This window comes from Limanda limanda, chromosome 21 (genome assembly GCF_963576545.1).
Source record: "Limanda limanda chromosome 21, fLimLim1.1, whole genome shotgun sequence".
Lineage (NCBI taxonomy): Eukaryota > Metazoa > Chordata > Actinopteri > Pleuronectiformes > Pleuronectidae > Limanda > Limanda limanda.
This window is the reverse complement of record NC_083656.1, coordinates 17,819,063-17,846,441: the sequence shown is the minus strand read 5'-3', so window position 1 is coordinate 17,846,441 and position 27,379 is coordinate 17,819,063. Positions and strand designations below refer to the sequence as shown.

General features: G+C 40.8%; 1 protein-coding gene across 1 annotated transcript in view; it reads left to right on the top strand.

The window, feature by feature from the left end:
- Positions 1-27,379, top strand: part of gas7b (growth arrest-specific 7b) — a 59,961-nt gene that overhangs the window by 15,109 nt on the left and 17,473 nt on the right. The window contains exons 2-8 of the mRNA XM_061094406.1: positions 4,900-5,017; positions 17,712-17,789; positions 18,883-18,971; positions 20,325-20,378; positions 22,961-23,050; positions 25,778-25,893; positions 26,129-26,203. Of these exons, the coding sequence (XP_060950389.1) occupies positions 4,900-5,017; positions 17,712-17,789; positions 18,883-18,971; positions 20,325-20,378; positions 22,961-23,050; positions 25,778-25,893; positions 26,129-26,203 (620 nt within the window). The remainder of the gene's footprint in view (positions 1-4,899; positions 5,018-17,711; positions 17,790-18,882; positions 18,972-20,324; positions 20,379-22,960; positions 23,051-25,777; positions 25,894-26,128; positions 26,204-27,379) is intronic.

The window sequence follows — 27,379 nt, the reverse complement described above, 5'->3', positions numbered from 1 at the left end:
TATCATTCCAGTAAAGAGCAGTGTAGTATTTTGTTACGTCTTTTTTAGCATCACAAACATTAGACTAGTTGTAATGTTTAGGTTAACTTTAATTAAAGAAAACTCAGTGACTTGGCCTCCACAGTACCTTTAAATTGTTTTATTTAGTTGCACAAAAACCTTTAGAAGTTGTAATCGCTAACATTTACATTCATATGTTTGTATTCCCTCTCCTATAAGCACTGTTTTTGTGTCTACCAACTCCTGACTAAAATGTCTGTGTTTTTAGCTAATATATGCTCCACTGTGTTCACCTGCTAGTTGCTAACTAGTAGCTAACTTTGTCTTTAGTGCGTATTCATTTTTTTAAAATCTTTTTGTATCTGAGTTTAAAGAGCTTAAAAGGTTGATCAAAGCTGTGTGTTGTGAAACCAAATCAGTTGGCTTGGAGATATTAAAATAGCTGAGGGGAACTGAATTAATAAATTCAAGAAATCAAGTTATATCTCTGTGACCTCTTTGACCATAGACTGTATAAAGATGGACGACATGTCAGCTCCTCCAAAGCCAAAGCATCTTGAGCACCACCTTTTGGCTGGCAGCAGTAAGGTTCATAAATCCTACCTCCGCTATGTTATTTGATAAGACATGGTCCAAACTACGAAGTCAAAGTAGCTACACGTCAAATACCTTTTTCTCAAAGATGGTAAAAACTATTTAAAAACCATTTAAGTGTTCAAATCATAGATGTTAACTAAGATCCTTTATCTATATATTGAAACTCGAATAATATTTGAGACAGCTGTCAGATAGAAAAGAGCTGGCCCAGACCGTACCCCTAACTTTCAGCTTTTAATTATATACAGTAAAAAAGTGAGTTAATTTTTTATTGTGGTTATAAATAAAAGGGTTTATGTAAAATTGTCCTGGATTTTCATGCCACTAATTATTACTTTAGCTTTGCATAAAGCATAGAAACAGGAGTGTAAATAGTCTAACTGCTGCCATGTGACTATTCTCCCCCCCGAGAGTGAATGGATGCTCCCATGTTTTTCACATGATAGTTGCAATAACCAGTACATATTCAATTAAAAGTTCATCCTTCAGACCAGAGCAGTGACATGTTGAGATGATCTGCGGCGCTCACAGACAGTAACAGTGATTGTTGTGGTCTCTCCTCCTCAGTCATCACAGCCTGGGATGAGTCCTTGTGTTCTCTGCCAGGGGCTTCTCTGGCATGCTGTGAATGTGGAGCCAAAGGCAGTCTGGGGTTTAGAAGGTTAACCATCTGGAATGGTGCATTATTTAATGTTGCATATGCCGAGACAAGCTGTCTAAGAGATTCATCACACTTCCCACCACCAAGGTGCTCCCATTCTCTCACTCATATCAGATTTTTTTTTTTGGACTGTATGACGGGGCTGTCAGATCTGTCACAAACTTCTACAGGGGAGCAGAATTTTAACTCGGGCTCTTGTGGCTCAGTAAAAGCTTTGCTTAACTTTGAGGCTGAGTTTCAAACATGGATGTGGACATCTCTCTTGAGAAAGAAACACAGGAGATTAAGAAGAAATGCTGGATTTTGTAGCGATGGAAATGAATCATGTCGACAACCTTAAGTGTTTTCATGCGCCAATATTTTAACATATTAGTCGTGTCCTTCCAACCACAACAGCCCACTTCCATCTGTTTTCGCTTGCTTTGAAGACCCGTATCTGCTTAGCTCAGAGAAAAACAATACTGTGGCATTGTTTCATCGATGATGATCACGCGACCAAACAACAGCATGTGTGCAGAAAGCAGCAGTAAAGTAAGCAGGAGATGCAGAGAAACCCACAACTTGTAACTGCAGGACCTGGACTTGGATGTAAAACGATTCACGCACTTGGATGTTAATTACATTTGTTATGGAATATCTTTGACTGATGTTGGAGGTCTTTGCATCAATGTGATGGAGTACCTATAATTGCTGGGTAGTACTTTGTTGGATTAGTCATGCTCCTTTATCGATTTAACAGTTGCTAAGATTATTTTCTTGAAAAGGTTATTTAATATAGAAATGTGAAATAAAGGGGAGTTAATACACACCGAACTGGATTGTGGGGAAACCTCCTAAGCCGTATTCAGACATGAAGTCCGAAAAATTTCAAGCATTTACATGAGGGTGGCTCTCAAAGCTATCCATCTTCACATTTTCGCATTTGACATATACCATTCCTTTTTCATCCAATATTTTTGTTTTTTATTAGTTTTGTGTCCGTCGTGTGTTAGAAACACCATCAACGAACCCACCTGCTCACGTTGAATCCTACAGAGAATCTCCTGTATTTCAGCATTAGTTGAGTTTTTACTTGAAAGAGGAAAATATCCAGAGCAACTGACTGATATATGTGTTCTCACAAATAGCCCATTGATTTCAGGAAATTATCTGGAATTCAGTGCATATCTGAAAGCAGCTCTAGTGACTTCTTGGCTAAACACCCCCCCCTGTTCAACCATATTACAATGGACACAAATGTATAATAACCCATGTTGTTCGACTAAGGAACAACATATGTGTGGAGCAGCTGAAAGGCCCTTTGCCTCTGCACACACATGTCCTGTAGCTCTAAGCTCTACTGTAACTGTATCTGTGGTTTGGCAGTGGTATTGACTTTTTTTTTCTTCTTTCATTTCTTTTCAGTACATAAACATGCGAGCCCGTGTCGCTGATGTTATTGGAGATAGCTCAGATTTTCTTTCATGGCATGATGTTTATCCGCTGTTAACATCCGTGGCTACTTCTCATTGCTGTAGGAAATTACTGGAGTGTTTAAATTACTGGAGTGTTTAAGCAAATCCGCTTTTCAAAGGCACACAAAGGACAAATATAACAGTGACCGCTGAGACCATCAAAGAGAAAACATTGCTGTAATGCTGTCGGAGTCTGTGTAATTACATGCAGTCGTAAGTCACTGACAGGGATTCATACTCTCCAGCCTTGTGGGACCAAAGAGCTCAGGGTTTCTTCCCATTGCTTCTTCCAGGGGAGCAGTTTCATATAATGAGTTAATTCTCTTGGGTGTTGCAGCTTTTATCGCTGCGGGCAGTTTGTTCTTAAATCAATACTTAGTGCTCCTTGTTAAGCACTAAAAATGGCAGATGAGATAATAAAATCCAATAGGGAAATGTTTGTTTAGCACTGTTATGTTTCCCCTCACCCACCTGGACACATCTCCACAGTGACCTCTGATGTTTGAGATGTAAAGCTGCAGTTACTTGATTTCTTCATTACCCGTCGGAGGGGCCGTGTTCGGTCCTTAAGCACTGGAGCAAATGCACATGCACAGTTAAGTTGTTCTTTGTTTGGAAGATTATATAACCACTGTTCCTAGGGTCGCAACTATAACTGAGCCAACAATCAAATGCTAGACTTACTTGAATAGTTTGATCACGTTGAGAACATGGCAGTCAGACAAGTACATAACCAAGTAATATCAGATATACTCATAAGAATGGATGTAGTAGGTTGTTCAGCATGACATTTAGCGTTTTAATACTTACTTGCAAACTCCAAACATCTTGTCTGGTCTTTTTAACATTCAGTAATTTCTCAATTTGGGATCAATAAAGTTAATATATCTAGTACATCTCTCTATCTATCTAATATTGTTTTTATTGGCTCTCATGCATGACATGTACTTTAGTTTTGATTGGTTTTTCGAGTGCCTCTGAAATGTATACAATTTCCGACCAGATTATGTGATCTGCAAAAATTGTATTTTCTTTCTGGATATAAAAAGTGGCAGAGAGTAATTCTGGTGCACTGTAGCAGAACTAAATCGATGTTCCCTGTCATTTCCTGTTCACCTATATACTGGCGGACGTAGAAGACGACATGTTCAACAAGGAAAGCACACTGCTCTATCCCTACTGACTACAGAGCGCTGGTCTTCTTTTTATTTATATTGAATTGATCGCGTGTCCAAATCATCCAAACTTGGCAGTACTTGGAAGCCATTTTAAAATAAGAATGTTAAAATAAGGTGTGGAATATTTATTTGATACCCACATAAATGCTAACAAATTTAGGCTAAAGCCCCATGTCAGAGGCTCAATGCAAACAGCCTCACCAGCTGATGATCTGTGTGGAAGACAAGGATATAATGAAGCACTGGTCTTGTATATTATCTAGCTGTATGTCAAGTATGTCAAGTATGTCTCCTCAGCATGAAGAGAAATCTTCAACTTGTCAGGCCTTGCATCTCTGGTTACGATTGGGAAGCTGTGATTGGACAGTGACTGTCCAGAGATGGGGTTTTGCAAATGGTCAAGTCTGTTGAATTCATATCTAGCCTAACCCACTCTATTGGGTTTCCATGCAGTTAGCATAACTAACCTCTTCTAGATGGTTGAATGGCATCACACGGATCCCAATAACCAAACATAACTGCAGCTGATTCGGAATTTTCATCCGTCTCTCTCCAGTCTCCAAACAGCATCTCCAAAGTGTGTTACAATGGTCCCAGCCTGTTATTTTCAAGCAAATCTGAAGCAGATGTGTGCTGATTGCCTTCATGCTCTCCCATATTCCTCAGCTGTCTGTTGTGTGCACATGCAATGACTCTGGAGATCTTGGTCTTAGTCCAAGTACAGTTTGTTGTGCTCAGTGTGCGCTGCTCTGATGTGTTTAGTTGCTGGTTGTGAAATACTTGAGGAAATGAGAACCTCACTGAACCTGAGCTGATGCATGGTCACATTTTTTATCTCCTTGTATGTGTTTAACTGCAGCGGTTAACCCATAATTGTGACAGATTCTTGAGAAATAAATGTTCCTGTTGGAGCTAACATCGTGCTTGAATGCAGGTGAAGCATGCTGATTTGCCATTTCACGATAATTGACACCTACTGATATTTTTATTGCTTTTTCTGTTTTTACAGAGGACGGCATCCATGAGTCAGCTTCCTGTGGAGGACCTCAGAGACACGCTGCCTCCTCACTGGAAATGCTACATGTCTCCACAAGGGAAGCGATACTACGTCAACTCCACAAATAACGGTAAGTGGATATTTAGCTCTTGATGTAGATGAACATTTTACTTAATCGCTACGACAAATCGGTGTGCATAAAGACGGGGAGCTTCATGTTGTCATCGGCTGGGACTGTTGATAATAGTTAAATGCTCAACTCGAGCCAGAACATGGTTAGCCTAGCCTAGCTTGACCAATTGAAAGTTGGAGAAACAGACTTATTGCTCTTAACAAGTAAATATTATGCACAAGATGGATAATGGTAAGTGGTTAGAATGATAGAAGTGTTAATCACTAAGTTTATCACTGTTTCTAGCCTTCATGGTAAACTGATCTGTCTCCTATATCCAGGTCCATTATCAACACAAAGGCAGGAGACTGGTATTGATTGTCTCATCTCACTCTCAGAATGAAAGCAAATTCACCATTATGCTGAACCACTCCTTCAGCGCCGGTATTCAGTGTCTGTAATACAAGATGTAGTTTTTGTCCTGGCTTCTGTCTTCAAAAACGGGCTCAACCTTTTTGCCCACTGCACACAGGATGCAAAATGCTGGATCGTGTGAAATCGAAAGAAAACTGGTTTGCAGTGATGCCATGGCTGTACAGACAAATATCCCTGTATTGCATACTGAGGAATAACTAAAGTCCTGGAGTTAGACGAGTGGCTTTGGGTATGTCATGCCTGTGTCAGAGAAAAAGTAGCTTCTTCAGCTATACCCAGTAAGTTAATTGGGCTAACGTTAGCCACGTTAAGTAGCTGAAAACGCCATCTGATGTTCTGATGTTTCCAGTTTATTTTTTTTTTAAATAAAACCATTCAATCCATGATCTGTGGCAATCATCCATTCCGGTCAATAAAACATCCATCACAAGTCTCACATTTTTACAAAACTGCAATGTGAGATCAACTTTAAGAAGAAGAGCCTTGGTCCAGACCGTCATGTGAAAGCACTCTTGGACAAACAGAACAATCATCATCATCTGGCGGATCAGAACCTTGGTTTGTGCGGATTAAGACATGCTATTGTGAGATGAATTGATGCTCCATATCTATATTTTACAAATACAGTAGCATAAATACATAAGATATATTTGACAGTGTCCATCGATAAAATACCCTGCAATGCTCCCTTACCTTATGTGGGAAAATGAAAAATTAAGAATGAATATTAAGCACTGCTTTTCCTGAAATTATTTTTAATTGTGGAGCTTGTATTTCTTTTGAAAATGATACATTAGCAATTTCATCTGTTTATAGAGCAGTTTAACATATGCTCTGTGTCTGTAGCAGTTATGGTACCAGAGAGAGACAGAGGGCGCAGAAGAACCCATACTGCTGATACTGCCTTGTTTCTGTCAACACAATCACCACTCAGTGTCTCCCTGAGCATGCATACACACACACACACACACACACACACACACACACACACACACACACAGTTTAATACTCTCCTCTGTCCTGCAGACAGAGCAACAGATAGATATCAGTTGGCAACATGGCCTGTTTTTACTATCCCTAGATGAACTCCCTGTAAAACCTGACTGATGGCGCTAATATCTTGTCTCGGCACAGCGGTAACTCCCGCGAGCCTTTAACTTGAGAAGGTAATGAAGGTGAGAAAGTGCAGTTTTGTCAGACAGTGTTCACAAGTCTTACAGACAATGGGTGACATTGGTATTCAGTCTCCCGCTCGAACGGTTGATTGGTTGTCTGATCTGCTCTCGTCGGCTCTTCTCACAGGTTATATTTTCATAAGGAGAGAAGAGCTACATTAATAGCCTGTCAGGATTATCCTTTTTTTTTTTCAGGACACTAAACCTCGGCCAACCCTCGGGAGACTTTTACTGACAAAAGGTACACTGTGTGGGGGTGTCATAATCCTGTATTTGAGAGGTTTCTCTTTAAAATGTGAGTGGAATATCACAACCACACACTATCCCCCCATCACAGTGCCATATAGATTCCTCCCTTTGTTACTATTTATATCCAATGGGACATATGAGGTATGGCTGGCCTCCGCTATAAATTATTTATTACCTCTTTGTGACATCAGAGAAAATACATTAACACATACAATAAGTACAATATGTGAAAGTAAAGTGCAGCCTTATAAACTGTCAGTCACCCCTTTTATGTCATGGCTGGAGTCCATGTGGCCCTGATGAGTCCAGGATGACTTCGCCAAAGCCATCCGATGAATGAGTCCACATGACTTGAGGCACACACGGTTTTCTTGTGGTGTTAAATGTTCCATTCGACAAGGAATCTGTTCGTACTCGGTGTGCGGTTCTTACACGAGGCCGAGTGCACCTGCATCCTTCCTCTAACTGGGTGTGTGGCTTCGCAGTCACTTAGGAGAGTAACCAGCTTTGCAATAGAGCTGTTGACATCATGGTCGTCTCTGATCATGGTTGCCGTGGTCAAGTTGTGGCCTTGAGAGGGGATCTAAATTTAGCTGGGGGGTTCCACCCAAGCATAGGACCGGGGGAGTCGCTACTCCTTTTCCTCCTCTCTTTCTTTATTTAGATGAAAAGATAGGCTAATGTAAAAAAAACAGTTGAAACAGAGTAGACTCATTCTTTGTAAATAAGTTTTTAATAAAAGCCTTCAAATAATCTCAAAAGTTTCTACTCTCCACTCTTAGTCACGATATTGCTCTTGTGGGAGATTGAAGGATCTGGAAGTTTGTCATTAGTTAAAAAAAACTGGTTAAATTCCAGATGGACAGTCAGAAATGACAAGAGAGGAACGAGCGAGAAGATTATGAATTATGTATGACTTATACCAGATATATAATAAAACATCAGCGGCATCTGTATTCTGGTTCATAAAGAAAGCAGTGTTGTGGCTGCGGTCGATTAAACGTTGCCTCTGAGGGCAGAGAAAACCTCCAGGACTTGTTTTCTGTGTCTTTGCTGTGTGATCGTGAAATGAAAGCGTAGAGAGAGAGCTCAGTCCTAACACAGGCTGACTGTACGACAGGCCTGGAGCGCTTCCAATCTCACCGCCACAGCAACTGTTCCCAAACAAACCCATCTGATAACATTTTTCATGAAACAATTGGTATTTATAGCATCTCTGCTATTTTCACCGCAACTCCCTTTAGTTACGCTAAAGTTCAGCCAGATTAGATATTGTCCTGTGTGCGTGTATGTGTGTATTCGTGTGCATTTTGTGTTCCTGCATCGCCATAGTAACAGAGCGGTGTGCGTGGGTGAGGGCTGAATGTCCTTGTGTCAGGGGTTGTGTTTTTTGGTGGGTTTCCTTCCTGTGTTGCTGGGTGCAGCGGTGCTGGGTGCTGTGGTTTGTACCAGTCGTCTCCTCAGAATCATAACAGTGCGACCAGTGGGCAGCTTCATGATCCCACCAAACAAACATACTGTAGAATTACTGCAGACTCATTCCCTCCTAAGTTTCCTAGCATTTATGAATTAAGTCATACACTTATATCAAAACTTTTTGAGCAAAGTTAATTTGCACATATCTGCCCCTGTAAATTTCTGAAGAAAACAGTCAGTAGCTACAAGGGTAATATCAATTATGGTCAATTTTTTTCACCCAAATGAGCTTGAAAGCTACAGTTATTCTTGTCATGTACAACACCAACTCTGAGGTTCTGCAACAGTTACTTCCTCCAAACTTTCAGATTCCTAAACACTTGCAAAGCCCCATGAAGCCCTCTGCCTTTTAAGTTATAAAAAATATTAATAATACATTTGAAAATTATTGTTGTGATGTTTCATTACTGCAAATAGATTTAACATTTCAGTTGAACATGAAAAAATACCATAAAAAGTTATGCAAATGTCAGTGAGAACTTTTTTTCCTAAGTGTATCTTCTGCTTTTCCTTTGTCTTTTTGCTTTAAGCACCATCAGTCACAAGTCCTTCTTCTTGAGATTGAGACCCAGAGAGTCAGAGTGAGAATTACTCTTTGATTGATAAAAAAAAAACAGAGACAGGGGGACGTTAATACATCGGGGACCAGTGTCATATGGTTGTGAATAAAATATCACAGTGTCAGAGCTAACTAGGACATGTCTTTCTCTCCCCGTTCAGACTCTAGCGGGATGTAGTGCATCACTCGTGAGTGGACACTAAGCTGATGCAGGGTTATTTTTGTTTTCAGATCGGCCGTTTTTCTACTGTTTTCATTCATACATTCACAACAACCGTCTTCTGTTGTCAGCCACACTCTGGTGAATGCTACACTCTGGTGAGCCCAAACCAGTGATGGATGCGACTTTAAAATGTGGTTATGGCAGACGTTGGGTTATCAGAAAAACTGAATTCATGGTCCATTAAAGAGCCTATCAACACACTAGAAGCTATGCACAATTATTGAAAACAGGAGCTCACATCATTAAGATCCGCGACGAGCCTGAAAAGAGCGGATGCGCTACTTTTCAAATGTAAAAATGGATAAACTGAGCTGACTGGCTTTATGTTCCACAATCAAGACGATCAAAGCAATTTAGAGGACTTTTCAGACTTCAGCTCGACTGTGACAAGGCGGTTGATGAGAATCACTCCTGCTGCTGCTCTCTGGAGGCATGAATCTGGCAGGTGACAAGACTGATTCCTCATTTGTATAAAAACCCAGTTTGTGACGGAAATGAGCAGCAATTTTGCATTTCAACAGCCGGTTGCCTAGAAACTCAACCTGTTCCACTTCAGTGTCAAGCATTGTAGTTAATAGGGAAGAATTCACACCTCATACCCACGGTGACTTGCACAAAAGATAATGGATGTTATATAAATGGTTTTTTTTAATCATGTTTTGACTGCTGTCCATCCGGCAAGGAGAGACAGTCACAATCAAAAGCCATTTCCCTGAGCTAAGTAGATTATGCTCTATCATTCCGCATTAATAACCGATATTTCTTACTGTATCGATTTGCTTATGACAATCTAACAGGGAGAAATTGAGGCATTTAGGGCCAGTGAGTAAAGACTTTGGCCTGGTGTTGTGCATCAAACTTGAAGGCACAGCCTCTCTCCATAAGCCTGCTGCCAGTTATCCCCTCCATGCGTGTCATTTGAGCTGATGGGCTTGGCTCAGTCATCTCCACCAAATAGAGCAGAGCGAGCCAAAGAGACCCAAATGAAATAAGAGCTCTTTACATGTCTGAGCCTCCTCTTTCCACCATGACAGTAAAGGGCTAATTGGGCTCAGTGCTTTGGTGAAAATGGACACAAGGGAGTTCAAATCAAGGAGAGCCCATCGATATTAGGGGCTTTTTATCGGGCGTGCCTTTTGGATCATTCTCCAGCATCTTTAGCAGCAGAAGCTAAATGGGGGCAGAGGATGGAAAAGTGTCTGTGCCTTTATGAACTTAAGAGACTTTTGACTTTGAATGGGTTTAAAGTTTGCATGTTAAATTAGGTTTACTGCAAACAACAACAGATGGTTTATGGGAAAAATTGTGACTTTATCTAGTTACTTAAAATGACAGAGGACAGGATCTTCTCCCTAAGTAGGCTACTTCTCTGCCCACAACCAGTATTTCAGAAATTAATGGGATAGTTCACAGAAAAATGAAAATTCACTCATTATCTGCTCACCACTATACCGATGTTTGAGTCCACAAAACACTTTAGGAGCTTCTGGGTAAACACCGTTGTAGCCAAATCCAATATAGTTTAAGTAACTGGTGATCATTTCTTCAATTTGGCTGTAAGCTGTAAGCTCTAAGCAGTGTTTTGTGGACTTAAACACCTCACCCACCCATCTTTCGGCATAATGGTATAGAGTAGGTTTTGGTGGCTACTCAAACCACAAACTCCAATTTTGAGCACACTGGTCCTAACAAGCTACAGACGTTGTTTGGCAAGAATGTGACAGTCACCACAGGGGACTGTCATTGGCTGAGACACCTGTCGATCAAGTATGGTGCATTTCAACATACTTCAATTCTTAATTACTTATTCACAAAAATATTGCACCAAGAAACTATTTATCAACTATAAAGACTGAGTTATTTTATGGCAGAAATGTCTTTTTTTTTTTTTTTTTTTTATATTTTTATTAGAAGGTATGGCACAGTAGAACAGGAAGCAATGTCAAATTTACATTGGGTATCTCAAAATTACAGTCAGACAATTAACAATATATAGAGACATTGACACCATAAAAACACTGTGCATCACAATGGATTAAGAGTAAGGTATACAGTCTTCCTCCTAGGATATTTTTCTTATTTTCTGGACCACATGAACGTGGTCATACGAACAATACAATACACAACTCAATGAAAATAATAATAATAATGAAAGATAGATAACTGTAAATTCTATTAAATAATAATAAAGTATTAAAGCTGCACAGTATAAATAAATTAAAAGGAAAACAAAAAACAAAAAACAAAAGAAAACACAGAAAAAAAAAAAAAAGAATAAGTAAATGAGTGAATAAAAAGGAAGAAGAAAGAGAGAAAAGAGAGAGAGAGAGAGGGGGGGTCCGTCTGGAGAGAGTGAAAGAATGTAAGAAAGGGAAGCCACTTACTATAAAATTTGTTAGAGCTACCTTTCACCGAATATCTAATCTTTTCCATCTTTAGGAAAGACATGGTGTCGTTAAGCCACTGAGTGCCAGAGGGAGCTTTAGTTGACTTCCAGTTGAGAAGAAGGTGGCGTCTTGCCAATAAAGAAGTGAAAGCTAAAATGTCTAATTGATTAGAGGTAAACCGGTTATGGTCCTCTGGGATCCCGAATATGGCAACATGGGGGGAGACTTTTATAATCACTGAAAGTATTTTTGACATCGTATCAAAATAGTTCAGCCAAAAACAAGAGAGTAGCGGACAAGAGTAGAACATATGGGTTAAATTGCAGGATGAGGCATGACATTTGTCGCATTTGTCAGTGATACTGGGGTAGATTTGCGACAGTCGCGCTTTAGAAAAGTGGACTCTAAACAGAACTTTAAATTGTATAAGTGTGAGACGAGCGCAGGATGAACTTGTATGAATTTTCTTAAGAGCAGTGTCCCACCAGTCATCCTCCAAATTTAGATCCAGTTCATCTTCCCAGGCAGCCCTAACTTTTGTAACTGGAGAGCAATCAAAAGACAGAAGTTCATTATAAACTTTAGAGATGAGTGATTTCTGAAGTGGATCGTGATTTAAAAGCACCTCCCATTGTAGGGTCGGTGGCGAGGAGGGAAAAAATGGAAACAAAGCTTTAGCGCAGTGTCTAATTTGAAAGTAACGAAAAAGATGAGAAGTTGGGAGATGAAATTCTCCTGAGAGATTTGTAAAGCTGCGAAAAATACCATCTTTGTAAAGATCTTTAAAACATTTCAGGCCTCTATTATGCCAAGTGAGAAAGGTTGAATCTGTAAGTGGAGGTTGAAATAAATGATTGTTCAGTAAAGAAGGCTAAAGTAGATGTTGATTTAAATTTGAAGTGTTTCCTAAACTGATACCAAATTTAAGTGTGGAGTGAACCACTTGATTATTTGTGAAGCTTGAGAGGTTGGATGGAATAGAAGAGGTAAGTAGAGCAGGTAAGGAGGATGAAACACATGACTGTGCCTCTAGGTGGCACCATGGCAGATTCACTGACTTGAACCAAAATGAAATTTTTTGAATGTGTATCGCCCAATAATACAGTTGAAAATTCGGGAGTGCTAATCCGCCTTTGAATTTACATCTCTGAAGTGTGGATTTGCAGATCCTAGGAGCTTTTCCACACCACAAGAAGTCAGAAATAGTCTGATCGATTGTTTTAAAAAACTGCTTTGGCAGGAAAAGTGGGAGACAATGGAACAAAAAAAGAAATTTGGGCAGAATGTTCATTTTAACCGCGTTAATTCTTCCAATTAACGAGAGAGGCAAGCTCTTCCATCTTTGGAGGTCAGACTTAATTTTAGACATTAAAAGTGAGAAATTAGCAGAAAAAAGAGAGTTTAACGTTCTGGTTACGTTGATCCCGAGATACTTAAAGCCAGAAAGGCTCATTTTGAAAGGGACATCTGATTGTGTGAGCTGTGATGCTGAAGCATTGACAGGATAGCATTCGCTTTTAGAAGTATTCACTTTATAGCCTGAGAAAGAACCAAATCTCTGGAAAGCAGATAAGATTGTGGGAATCGAAAGGACAGGATCTGAGACATACAACAATAAGTCATCAGCATAAAGTGACAATTTAAATTCTGTGCCCAATCGTGAGATCCCAGTAAAAGTGGAGGAGGACCTCAGAAAGATCGACAGGGGCTCTATAGCTAGCGCAAACAATAGAGGAGATAGGGGACACCCCTGTCTGGTGCCACGGGTTAGAGTAAAAAAATTGGACTGAATGCCATTAGTGGAAATATTTGCTTGTGGTGATGTGTAAAGAGACGTATCCACAAAATGAACCCATTACCCAGTCCAAACTTCTTTAGTACAGTAAATAAATAGTCCCATTCAACCCTATCGAATGCTTTTTCAGCATCGACCGAGATCACTACCTCAGGTGTTGTTGTGGCAGTTTTAGAATAAATAATATTTAGGAGTGTTCGGACGTTAAAGAATAACTGTCGCCCCTTAACAAATCCGGTTTGCTCCTGTGAGACAATAGTTGGTACAATGTTCTCCAGGCGATAGGCCAAAGCTTTAGCAAGAATCTTAGCATCTACATTTATCAATGAAAGAGGTCTGTATGAGCCGCAGAGCTTCGGATCCTTATCTTTTTTTAAGAGGAGACTTATGGAGGCTTGCCTTAAGGTTGGAGGGAGAGTGCAATGTTCAAGTGATTCCTTATAAACAGCATGTAACAAAGGGGACAATTTATCCTGAAATCTCTTAAAAAATTCCACTGGAAATCCATCAGGGCCAGGAGCCTTGTTATTTTGCATACCTCTCGCAGCAAAAGTGATTTCTTCTACTGTTAATGGTGAGTCAAGCTCTTTTGCAGCATCTGAGCTTATCACAGGGAAGATGAGGCTATCTAGGAATAAATTCAATTCAGTGGTGTCAGGTGGAGATTCAGATTTATATAAAGAGGTATAGAATGAGTGAAAGACCAAATTAATGGTGGTGGGGTCCTTGTGCAATGAGCCAGATGAATCTTTTATTTGAGGGATCATACGTGAAGCAGCCTGGCGACGTAGTTGATGAGCCAGAAGACGACTTGCCTTGTCACCATGTTCATAATATGTGGAGCGTGATCGTAAAAGAAGTCGCTCTGCATAACTCGTGGTGATGAGATCAAATTCAGTCTGTAAGTCGACACGCTGTTTAAGTAAACTGGGAGAGGGGCAAGTAGCGAGTTGTTGGTCCAATTTGGTGATATTGATAGAGATTTCTTGCAATTTGGCTTTACGGGACTTATTTAAGTGGGCAGAGTAAGAAATAATTTGTCCCCTCAAGTATGCTTTTAATGATTCCCACAGCAGTGAACATGAAACTGGTTCCATATCATTTTGATTTAGAGAGATATAATCATCTATTTTAGTTGTAATAAATTTGGTGAACTTATCATCTGAGAGAAGTAATGTATTAAACCTCCAAGGTGTTGAGTACCGGGGTTGTGAAGAGAACTGAATATCTAAAGAAAGAGGGGCATGATCAGAAATAACAATAGGATGATAATTAACAGACAGTACTTTGGGAATTAGTTTAGCATCAATAAAATAATAATCAATCCGAGAGAAAGATTGATGCATCTGAGAAAAGAAGGAATATTCCTTGTTATGAGGGTTATTAAATCTCCAAGGATCAGTGCAACTGTTCTTGGACACAAAATCTGAAAGAGACCTCGCCATTGAAGAGGGAGTCAGAGTTCGTGGGTTGGAGCGGTCTAAGTTGGGATCAATTACACAGTTCATGTCCCCGCCAATTATGAGGAGGCTGTTGTTCAATGAGGGAAGACGTTCAAATAGCTTATTCATAAAGTGTGGATCATCGAAATTGGGGGCATATATGTTAACTAATAAAATGGGAATATGGAATAACGTACCTGCAGCAATTAAGTATCTGCCGTTTTTGTCTGATATCACCTTAGAAGCTGAAAACTGAATTGACTTACCAATTAAAATAGCGACCCCTCGGGCCTTAGAGTTGAAATTAGAGTGAAACACCTCAGAAACCCAGGGACATTTAAGTCTGACCTGATCTTTAGTACGCATGTGGGTTTCCTGCAGGAACACTAAGTCCGCTTTAAGACGTTTCAAATGAGCAAATATCTTTGATCTCTTAATTGGACTCCCCATACCTTTAATATTCCAGCTCAAGAGTCTCACAGAGGATCCAGTGAGTGGGACATCAGAAGTATTAGTATTGGTGGCCATATGTTAAATCCCTAGAGATAGAAATAGACTGAATGCGGATCCCCAAGGAAGGAAGAAGGAGAAAAAGGGAGAAGAAGAGAAAGAAAAAAGAAAGAAAAAACACACAAAAACACAACAAAAAAAAAACACACACATTGAACCACCCCCCCACCCCCCAACTGCACTTACAACGTCCCCATCCCCAAACGATGGAGAACCCAGTGCTAACTCCACAAGGAGTCAGATCCCTAAAGCGAACACTTTCGGCTTTTTGCATAACTATAAAGCTTCGGGTTGAGCTCCTGCAAGTCTAGCAACATTTGACAAGAAGGTACAGCCAATCAAGACCAAGTTAAACTGAAAACCACATACTGTGTGTTTATGAAAATAAGAGGAAACAGATTAACTGAAAAAAGTAATAAATGTCAATATGAACTGTCACTGCTTCCTCACCGGTGTGTATCACCTCACGGATCTCTTACAAGTTGAGCGACCTGATGAATGCGCTGGCCTCCTCCGCCGAGTCAAACCTCTTCTCCGCACCGTTGTGAGTGATCCGGAGCCGCGCCGGGTAGAGCAGACCATAGCGGATCCCTGGTATCTCCCGGAGCCGGCGACGAACATCATTAAAGGCGGCTCGGGCACGAGCCGTCTTCGGAGTGTGATCGGGAAAGACGGAGAAACTCAGCTCTCCAACCTTGATCCGCTGCTGGGTTCTGGCTCGGCGCAATATGTCCACACAGTCTGTATGATAGTGAAGACGAGCGATTATGGGTCGAGGGCGCTCTCCCGGCTTCGGCTGGAGGGTACGATGTGCGCGGTCCACGAGTGGCTCTTTCTCCAGCTCAAAAGCCTCCTTGAGCAGAGAGGAAACATCCGCATCAGCAGAAAAAGTGGAAAAATCTTCGGGAATTCCCACTAACCGTATGTTATTGCGCCGCGATCTCGCCTCCAGATCTTCGCATTTATTGTCCAGTCTTGCCAGCTCAGTTGTCAGGTGCTCCACTTTAGCCTGTATGGTAGCAATGTCATCGGTGCAGGAGGAGAGCGATGTCTCCATTTCACCTACGGTGTTCTTCAGAGTGCGCACCTCAGACTGGATGTTTGCAATGCTGCTGGATAACTCCGATTTCACTGCCTGTAGTTCAGTCTTGATGCTTGACAAGGTCTCGGCCGAGGCAGCCTGAAGTTCAGCTCTGAAAATAGCTGCCATTTCCACACGGAGAGACGAGAGTAGTTCGGCCTTGAAGTCGTGTGATGGAGCCCCACCTGTGGCCTCGACCAGGCAGGAGGGGGGATAACTACGAGGCGGGGATGCAGTGTGCGAAGCAGGCCGCGGCGGTTGTACATGTGGTTTGGCTTTTTGAGGCATTTTGGTCGGCGAAAAGACGGCGTTAAATTTAGATTATGGAGGTGGGGAAAACCCACACCGAAGAAAGATGGAAAAGGTGTACCTAAAATAGTTTTTTAAAAAGTTGTTGCAGGAGCTCTGAGAAACACGTCCTACTCCATTAGCTGCAACACCGGAAGTCACCTATGGCAGAAATGTCTACCTGAACACACTATATATATATCCAATGTGAAGCAATCCTGAGCTGAACACTTTGTCTAAACAAGTATGAAGCTACTGCTTTAAGTTTGTCCTAATGTAATTTTTTCAGTCATTTGCCAGAAGGGTAACTCGTACTTTTTTTTAACAAAAACAGTACATAATGACAGGAAGACTCAAAGTAAGAATTCATTATAATTGGGAATTGATAAGAAATAGAATGGCCATTTGTATGGGGCTTTGGGGTATGGCTGTGATTTCTTTGCTTTCATGAAGAAAGGTAACAGAGGCTTGAGCTGCCAGATAAGGAGCTGTCACCAACTAAAGAATTGTTAAGAACTCTTATGTGTGATGAACTGAGTGTGTGTGTGTGTGTGTGTGTGTGTGTGTGTGGGGGGGGGGTACTTCTCTCTTTGTGAGGACCTGTTTGAGTTTTAGGCGTTGTTCAGCATGCCTCATTAAACCTGTATTTTTGCATATCCAGGATCTAGCTCCAGAGTTGTCCAATTGTGTATCTGGATGTTTATAATTAGATGGAATTAGATTTTTGCACATTGGATTTAAACAACAGATTTATATCAGATTTCTATACATCTCAGTCCAGATGCTCTGGCCGCTCAAATCAAAAGTATGTATTACAAATATACAAATACACTATTGGTCAAGGTTTCAACAACGAAATAGACCTCACTTGAATGCATCAGCATTATATCTTAATTTGAAGGAAATGAAACACAAATGTCAGTTGACTCTGATTGCGAGGCTAGTCATCAAAAATATGAAATGTGAGACACTGGGATCACTTCTTCATATTGTCACCCAGAAATAGTTCCAACAGAAAAGAAGAATACGACAGCTGGTGTTGCTCTGTTAATATCATTGTTTTTCTTCCTCTTCTGCTGGGCACTTCCTTAGAGACGACATGGGAGAGACCGTCCAGTGTACCTGGTACCCCCAAAGCCTCAATCCGACACAAGAACTCCCTGCCAGCAGGTACTACAGCTCATCTCCCTCCAGATAAACTCTGTATCCTTTAAACTTCCCTCAAGTTTTAGTGCCCTAGGGCTGCAAATTCTCTGCAACTTCAACTGTGGCACAAAGCACCCACTCATAGACCCCACACACACATACAGACACTTCCTGTGACTAATTTGATCTAAAGCCTTCTCTGTCTTTCTGTTGGCCCCGTTCCTAAAGGCAGACAAATAGAAAAATCCAGTAAGGTTACTAGAAGTTTTCCACTCTTAAGTGGTCAAATTCTGGGCGCAGCCTTCATTCACTTGCATCACTTCCACCATAAGCAACCACTAAGTTTCTGGTCAAACCAAACGTCAAAAAGTCTCTAACCCATACTTAGTCAGCGTGGATTTTGCAGCACAAACTAGATGTTATGTACAGTAGAGAGTACTTCAGCATAAACATTTCCTACACCAAATGCTAAAACAACATGTTTTAGTGAAGAACATAGAAGCCGTGTCCCAATTCAGGGGCTGCATCCTTGGGAGGTTGAGGTCCAATGGCGACACATTTTGAAGTATCCTAAGCAACGAAGGAGCCAATGGGTGAATCCACAGACTAATCAATGCCTGGTTTTATTATGCACCAGTGACAAAGCTTACAAGCTAGCTTTATTGGCAGCTAGCTTGAGTCGTTAGCTAAATAAGTGATCCTCTGACCAGATGGTCCCATCTCAGTTTGGCTTTTGCGATCCACTCTGAAAGAGTCGACCAACTCTTACAGTTTGGGACCCAGCTGGAGAGTCAAAGTCCTGAGGCTATAGCTGCTGTTCCACTAGGTTCTGTTTTGTTACATCTCTTCCCATTCTACATGTTCTTATTTTAAAACATTTACTCTTCGAATTTGCACCCTTTGTTATTATATCAAAGTAAGCACGCTAGGCCTACGGGTGCAGGCTAATCTCTGGTGTGAGTGTCTGTGCTCAGGTCAGGGTTAGGGTCAAGTTAAACACTTGTTTTCTTCTCCACATAAAGATGAGAAAATTCCTCCTGGATCAGCACAACACACTTGACACATTTTCTTTCTGTCCTTCTTAATGTCTTTTTCTCTCCCTTGTTTGTATTTCCAGTCAATGGATTTCACCCAGGTGGTAGTCCCTTGCATCATGGGGAGCATCCACACAACAGTCTGGTGAGGAAGAGCAGTACAGAGCCACAGGTAAAGCTGTCCGACTATCGTTCTGTCTGTTCCTTAACAGCATGATGCATGCCCAGTGTTTTGTTGAGTGAGCCTATATATACTGTGACTGAACTTTTCCACTTTACTAAACAAACCTGGGGTAGGGGTGTTCTCATAATTTGGTTCTCACTTTGACTTCTGGTTGGAAAAAATATAAATATCCCAATATTTGTTTTCCCCCTGGAACATCCACACAGTCATTATAATTTCATGCACAGAGTATTATTTGTTGATTATGGTTTGGAGGGAAGTAAATCGTCAATTAATCAGAAGTAAAAATAGTAATACTAGAAACAAATTTTCGCTACATTTTTTCCTCTATAGTCATGTCCATTCAATGTGAAGCTGCAGCTGCCACATACACAGGCTTTTGTATGATACAGAATAGTGAATTAATTGGTGAGACTTGTGCCTCTGTTATTATCTGTTGTAGGTGATATTTCTCTGTTTCTTTAATAGTAAATATGGTAGTTTGATTAATTGCTCATATAGTGAAATGTTATTAGTGCAGCTTTAAGATACAGCGAGATAACAATGCAATGATTCCACTTAAATCAACACCAAAAACATAGAACGACAACTCTTATATCATAGTTATGCAGCCATTGAGATAAATGAGATAATATTAGTCTTTTCACATTTCAGATGATCATATCCCCTCCTTCTTTCCTTCTCTTCTCATTATTAATAGAGAGGCTGGTGGCAGTTATAGCAGATTAAACCCTCCTCCAGTATCTGCTCTCTTGATCATAATTAAGCAGGCAGCCATGGTACAGTTATACAGGATCCACCCACCATTTATCCACTTCTCCTCGTTTCTCTGCGCCCCTGCATCTTACACTCCTGCACTGAAACACACACACTATATACACTAAACATTATAAAACAAATATAAGAACACTACTGCTTCTATAAGTATTCAAGTCTTGTTCACTGTTTCATTTAGGACAGCAGGTGTTTAATTCCCTTAGCTTATTTTTCATTTAACTTTATGTAGTCACCTATAGTTTGTCTGACAACACACACACACACACACACACACACACACGCACACACACACACACACACAGAAAGCCAACTATGCTTGGCTTTGCTCTGCAGAACTACTGTATCTCTCTACTCTGCACAGCCACACACACACAAACACTGACACACAAACTTACACAGCAACAGTAGCAGCAAGAGCAGGGAGAGAGCACCAGGCAGACGCTTGCAGTGCTCGCTTGGAAAACCACTGTGTGCGTGTGCGAGTGCCAGCGTGCGTATGTTGATAAAATCATGTCGGACACAGAGGACGGAGGTTTTGACGGAGCTTCCTTCTTCTCTCTGCAGAGCCCAGGATCAACGTCCCCAACCAGGAAACAGAGCAAGGAGACCACGTTCACGGTGAGTGAAGAAACTCAGGGGAACTCTCAATAACTAACTATGTACTCATAGTGAAGGGGCTAAACTAATTTTCCCCCTTGAGTTAAGAAATAATGATATTGAATAATTCAGATTTATTTTTCAGGTACTTGTGTCCTGCACCATAAAAGGCACATCACCTGTGGAAGAATCAGCTAGACATTTTTTTTTAATTGGTTAATTTACTTTGGGGCAATATACAAACTCAAATCTTCACTACAACAACAGCATATGTGTTCAGTTTTCTTTTTGTTTCTCTCATGTGTGAGTTGTTTTGTTCTTGTTTGCAGTTGCTAGCACACAGTGACATCATCCTACACAGCATCCAGATCATTTCTCTTCTGTTGTCAGGCCGTTGCATCCTGTTTGGCCTCCTGCTTGGTTTAAAGCAGAGGTGCTGCTGCTGTGATGCTGTGAAATTGTCTGTTACTTATTTTAAAAACCACCTAAGACCTGGGGAGGTTGTGTCACAGCTTCCATAGCAACCATGGCGATGCCATCGAGAAGCAGATGGAAACACAAAAGAGAGGGAAGGAAGAGAGCAACACTAGGGTCCAAATTAACTTTTACTGATACTAAATGACTGAAAGAGGTCATATCTGTTATATGGCGGACCACTCTTTCCCTTAATGCACTGCTTTTTTCTTTTGGGACTGATTATGGCAGATTTGTTGCTTGAAATCCTGAGTAATGTTTGAAACGTGGCTCTTGGTTTCGGACAGAATAAATAAGCTTCTCATAGTTGGCAATGGTTCATTTTGCTTGCGGAAAATACAGCGATAACAATCAGAATTTATCAGCTTTAGATATCATAACGTTGATGCTTTTAGTCAGTAAGGTCATTCATATTTCCCCAGGGTCCTATGTTCACCAGATTTATATGGCTCATAATGGGAACATGACAAAGCCTTCTATGTTGCCAGGTTCCCATGTTCCCCAGCTCTATATATAAAACACTTAACAGGAGCCTAAAACAGACTTTATTTACTTTACTTATTTAATAATTTGACATGAGCTATTGTGGGAACATGGAAAGGGGGTTTCTGTTTCTAGCCCTAACCCCAGTTCTGCCACATGGCTATAGGCCTACACGGAGGGAACTTTTCAAATTCAGTACGGATGAAGTTAAGGTTGATCTGGTTATGGGTGCGTTGAATCATTGTTACATTCATATAAAAGATAATACTTACTAAACATTTATATCCTGTAGCAGGTCAAATTCGGCCCAAACAGAAAAGGAGGGTTAACATGTGTTTCAATTGTTAAACCAAGGCTGGACTTTCACTGTTTCGGAGGAGGGGTTGTTTTTAAAGGTCAACAGTTGAGGCCACTAAAGGTCAGGAAAGAGTGCCGGAAGCGATGTGTGGACGTGAATGCAAACTAATCCTGTCTTTGGAGGGTGTTAGAAGTAAACTTTGACTCATCAAGCAGAGGTCAGCTTAAACCCAGCTTTCTGTCAACTGCTGGACCTCAGCAGTGATTTCCATCCACTTTTATTGAAAAGTCCAAATAAAAAAAGTTCAGATAAATAGGAAGCCGTTTCCCTGAAACAAATTATACACATCAGAAGCCAAGATAGGGTTGAATTAAATGGCCTTTTCTTTTTTTTCCCCTTGCCATTTCAATCTCAATATTGGATCTGGAAAAGTCTTCAGTGAAACAGAAATTCTCTATTTGCTATATTCTCATTAGATAAGGGGGCTTTCTGATGCCCTGAATAGAAAAAGTGCATCCTGACTGCAGGCTGTTAACCTCCAGAGGTTAATTGGAATGAATGTGAGAAAAGATAAAGGTCCTTTTGTTTTCTGTTTCTCTTTACTCGGAAGACATGTCTCTTCATTTATTTTATTTTCAAGAAGTGTGTTACTTCAATGCTCCTTTTTTCCATTCCTCTTTCCTTTTGAATCGACATGGGAGCTTTTGCGTGTTTGGCAATCCATCAGAATGTTGGGCTAGCGATCAGAATGATGATTCCCAAAAAGGCTGTAATCTTAAAGGCTGTGTATTGACGCCCCAAGGATGCAGTGCATAGAGAACAGTGAATGAACAATGATGGGTTGATTGGAGATGTCTTTTTTTTACTTTGGTGTCTGTTCTGTCAGTTTCCAAGTGTGTGAGTGTTGCCAAAGCAACAGAGTGCGGATTATACCTTGAATACCACAGCTGAGATGTGTGTGTGTGTAGGGGGAATCTAAATCTTTTTACACCGTCACATTATGAGCAAGTCCTAGTCCGGCAAGTAGTCAAATATCAAGGTGAAGAATATTTTAACTCACGTTAGGTTTAACTTAAGGTTAGGGAAAGTTGTAAGTCAGGAGTCTGGTAATTAGTAGTTATGGTTATCTCCAGGGAATGAATGTAAGTTAATGTAATTTCCCCTGAAGTCATGGAGACAAGACTGTGTGCGTGTTTGTGTGTCTATAAACACATGGAGCACTAATTGTGCTGCTGTGCAGTTCTGTCGCATCAAAGTCAAGTTTTCTGTTGTGATACTTTAAACAGTCCCATTAAACTGCCCTCCCCGTGGTGCTCTCTCTCTCTCTTTCTCTCTCTCTCTCCCTCAGATTAACTGTGTGACGTTCCCATTGCCTGCATTCATGCCCGAACAACAGCTGCTGAAGCCCAACGAGTGGAGCTACTGCGACTACTTCTGGGTAAATATAGCTCAACATTTAGGAGGCTGTAAATCTGTTCTCCATCGCCCCATCGCACAAACTGCTTGTAAAATATCACACTTACTGCTGGAGTCAGCAAAAATCGTACCCTCCAACTCGCTCTTTTCAGGTTTATCTCTGATGTTTGTTTAACTAGAACTATAAATCTCTCAACTATAAATCTCTCTATAACTTCAGTTCCTTAGATATTTATTATCTTCAGATAGTTTTCATTTTTAAATTTGTTGTGGGATCATGATTGCCGCAGTGTAAACAGTATATGCTTACTCACAGAAAATATCATTCCTTCTGATTTAATTAAAGTATGATGAGAAATGTAGTCCCAAATACCTCCTTTATCGTTAATGGAAAAGGATGAAATAATCTAAATGGAGTGACATAGTGCTTGATTATTTGCCTTTTCTTTACTTTTTTAGATTACTCGTCCATAAAATGTTAAATCAACATCGCTCCTTTATTCGTTTAACTGTGTATCACAATCACACTGTCCCTTTATACTTCGTAGTAGGGAGAGGAATATTTTTGATCCTCATAATTTGGTTTGATTCTGATTCAGAAAATATTTCCTCAGAAATTTGCAAAGCTAGTTAAGAAGTTTATAAAAACAAGATCAACATCACTATAATTCCCAGCTGACCGATTGCACCTTCCCAGGTTGCTTCAGCCTTCAATCTAACTTTGTCAGTGACTGATGATGAGAAGCTCTTAATGCAGGGAGGAAAAAACATGTTGTGCAAGACCATGAGAGAGATGATGTAACAGAGGAAGGTGGAAGAAGTAAAAAGATCCACGTGAACATCTTGAACAAAAAGAAGAGAGCAATTCTTTCAAAATGATCTTCTTCCTGTGTCAACACTGCTGCTTTCTCCAATAAGTCATTGAATGATCATCCCCAGGATTCCTTGTGGACAATAGCAGCACTGGATCCTTTTCATCTTTTGACGTGACTCAATATTTATTTCGTCCTCGCTGCGCTGCACGCAGAGTAGCAGCATCGACAGTGTAGTAGGATGATACATTGCAAGTAAGTGAATGGAGCGGAGGGAGCCAGCTGGCCTCTGCTGCTCTGTTTGGACATCTCCCACCCGCAGTGTAATCTCTACCAGGTGTGGTGGGCGAACACAGTAACACACACAGTCTACAACACAGTGAAAGGAAAGAGTGATTAAAGAAAGTGGAAGTGGATGTTTTGGTGAAAACAAGTAAATTTCTCTATGGACCAGGCAACTCTCCGACCCCCTAGTTCTGGCCTCTGTCTGTCTGTGTTTACGTGCGCTGAAGGAACCAGTTTACTGCACTGATCTGTTTCCTTTAACGTCACATAAACAAGAGCCCTGTAATCAGGACTCCAGAAACCTATTAGTACAGAAGCTCTTCATTCTGGGAATTCGGGGATACTGACTTATTTTGAAGGTTTAACTTCAGCTCCTGTCAGAACACAGCTGGTTCGTATTTTAAACACAAAACGCAATAAGGAGAAATATGCACAAACCTATAGATTTCCTGCCTAAACACTTGTATATCAAACGTGTATTATTTTGTAGTATTAATAATTATCAAGGCAGAGGAAGACATCATATGTTTACATTAGAATGACCATACAAAAGCTGCAAGGGTCCCACGCTGCCATCTCTGCCAGTGAGTCACTCACTCACCTACATTTTCATCTTAACTCTTTGTTAACTCTAGCAAAGTGCCCTTTCTAAACCTGCCTGTTGAGAATGGGCTATTTGCTTGGCATGTGGTGATGCTGGTTTCAGCTTTTTATTTAAAACCCTAAAAGTGACCTGCAGTTATTGAGTGGCGGCAAGTACAGAAAGGAGCTGTGAAGCTGCACCACCGCAGAGCTGTTTGTATGTTTATTTAAAGTTCAGTGAAGCTCGCCTCAGTACGAGATTCCTAAATTGGAGAATCAGTTGTCGTTGTTGTGAATGTGCCCATTATCATGATCAGGATCTCGTCAACAGCGTCACTTAAGTTGATGATTCCCAGCCACTGTTACAAAACACTGTTAAAATTGTCCCTAAACAATATACATGCCAAGTGTGAAGTTCTCGAGATATGCGAATCCCATACATTTAGATAGATAAATAGATTTCTTGAATATGGCACGCTGCTCCACCCCCTGTGATTACAAGGTGCTGTTTGGCTGTTGATTCAATGTGTCCTACATTGCACTAAATTCGACACTGCACTTCCTTTGGCCCATAAACAACACACATGCCAAGTGTGAGGCTGATAATACATACTTTATATATGCGTTCCTCTTACAGACTTCTAATTTCATATTTTTCGGACTTAGTTGATAGATTCCAACACAAAGCTATTGGCAGACATTGTGTTGTCGTCTAACTGAGGTTGTGCACTGACAGGACTCTTTAGGCACCGTCATGTTGCATGGATGAGACACAACAGATCCATTTTAGCAGCCTGCATGGCGGCTAGCAGCAGCTCACTCAAATGGATGACACAGTATGCACTCATGTCATCTTTATGATATTCATTGAATTAGAGCTGGACTTACCTCATTGTCTGATAATCCCTCAGTCAATTTAAACCTCATGTCATGCTGGTGCATTACCTCTGTGTGTGATGGAAGATGGAGCAGGATATTTATTTCATTATGCTGCCTGGTCAAGGTGTGATGTTCTCCTGTTTGTTGCTAAGTATCTGTTTGTTCAGTGTTCTCTTGTGTTTATCTCGTAGACCGATAAGAAGGATCCCCAAGGCAACAGCTGCATCTCAGGATTCGAAGTTCTGCTGCAGAAACAGCTGAAGGGGAAACAGATGCAGAAAGAGATGGCCGAGTTCATACGAGAAAGGTATCGGCTTGCTGATCAGCGGTCTTCCCTTTCTCTGTTTTTCACACTTCATCCGCGGGTTGCCATGAAAACCACGCACTTCCCATTAAACAAACACATTAAACATTTCCCCTTTTTCATGCTCATTCATGTGCATCACTAAGTTGCACAACAACGAGAACACACATGGAAACAGTCAGTCAGTCCGGGTTGCATAAAGGCTGCGTGGTAATGAAACTCTCTGCTTCCCTCTCAGGATAAAGATAGAAGAGGAGTACGCCAAGAATCTCTCCAAGCTCTCCCAGATCCCTCTCGCTGGCCAGGAGGAAGGGTGAGCTACTTTGTTCTATGGAGTGTTTTCTGGAGAAAGCCCTTCTGGACAATAGTGGAGCTTGACAGACACACACGGCTGCAAGGAAGATGTGAATTAAAACAAAATTACACAAAAAGCTGTCTGCCAGAATTGACTTTCCACGATGCAGATGCTTTGGAGATGTGGGGGCAGTAAATGGTCTATTTTGGGGCTCCTTCCACCACAGTTTATATTTTGTAATATTAATAATTTTGTGAGGCATCATTGTGACCATTTAGGGCATATTTCTTCCCTAGAAGGTCAAAGGCCAGGGTCAACTACAGAAGAACACAGGTGGAGCGGATAGAATTTCAGTATCAGTATTAGGTGTTGTAATCTAAAAAATATCTTAATATAAAAAAAACAATTGCTTTGAAACAATAGGCTTAATCAGTTACGCCTTGTCTACACCACTACGGATATTTTGTGAGCTCGAAATTACCCTTCACTCCATTTTTAAAACATCACCGTCTTCTACCGTCACTTTGCAAAATATCTCCGTCCAGATGAGAATATAAAATTGGCTACTGAAGTATATTCTGGTCGGCCGAGAGGTTGATGTGGTTGTAGAAGTTTGATGATGAAGGAAAGGACCACGGACCCAGTACTTACAAGTATAATGATGTTTATTACACAACAGCAGTACAGGTCAAGACGAGCTGTAGAACTCGGAGAAATCACCCAGGCCAAATAGTGAAGTCTGTCTTCTCCCTGCAGGGCAAGAAGTTTTATAGGTGGGAGTTGGGACCCCAAAACTAGAGATAACATTACATCACACAACAGGGCCTTCAGCCTAAATAAGGGCATGTTTAGTATCTTGTAGTGTGAGGCGTCTTCATTGTACAGGTCGAAAGTATTCTCTGGGGGAGAGAGTTAACGCATACCTTCCATACCATATGGGATAGTGTTTAACGAGTGTGAGAATTTGAGAATCAACACACCGAACATGATAACATGTCATCGTGGTTTATAACCATGTTAAAAAAAGTTATTAGCTAAAATAATTAACTCTAGTGAATACACGACACTACAATTTCATAAACAAACATGCCTGGGCCAGCAAGTGCCAATAAAATCGACATCACTGATCACTCAATTAAGAACGCTATAATATTGGGCGAGGCAGATGCCTGTGAATGTCTGTAATGTGGAGCA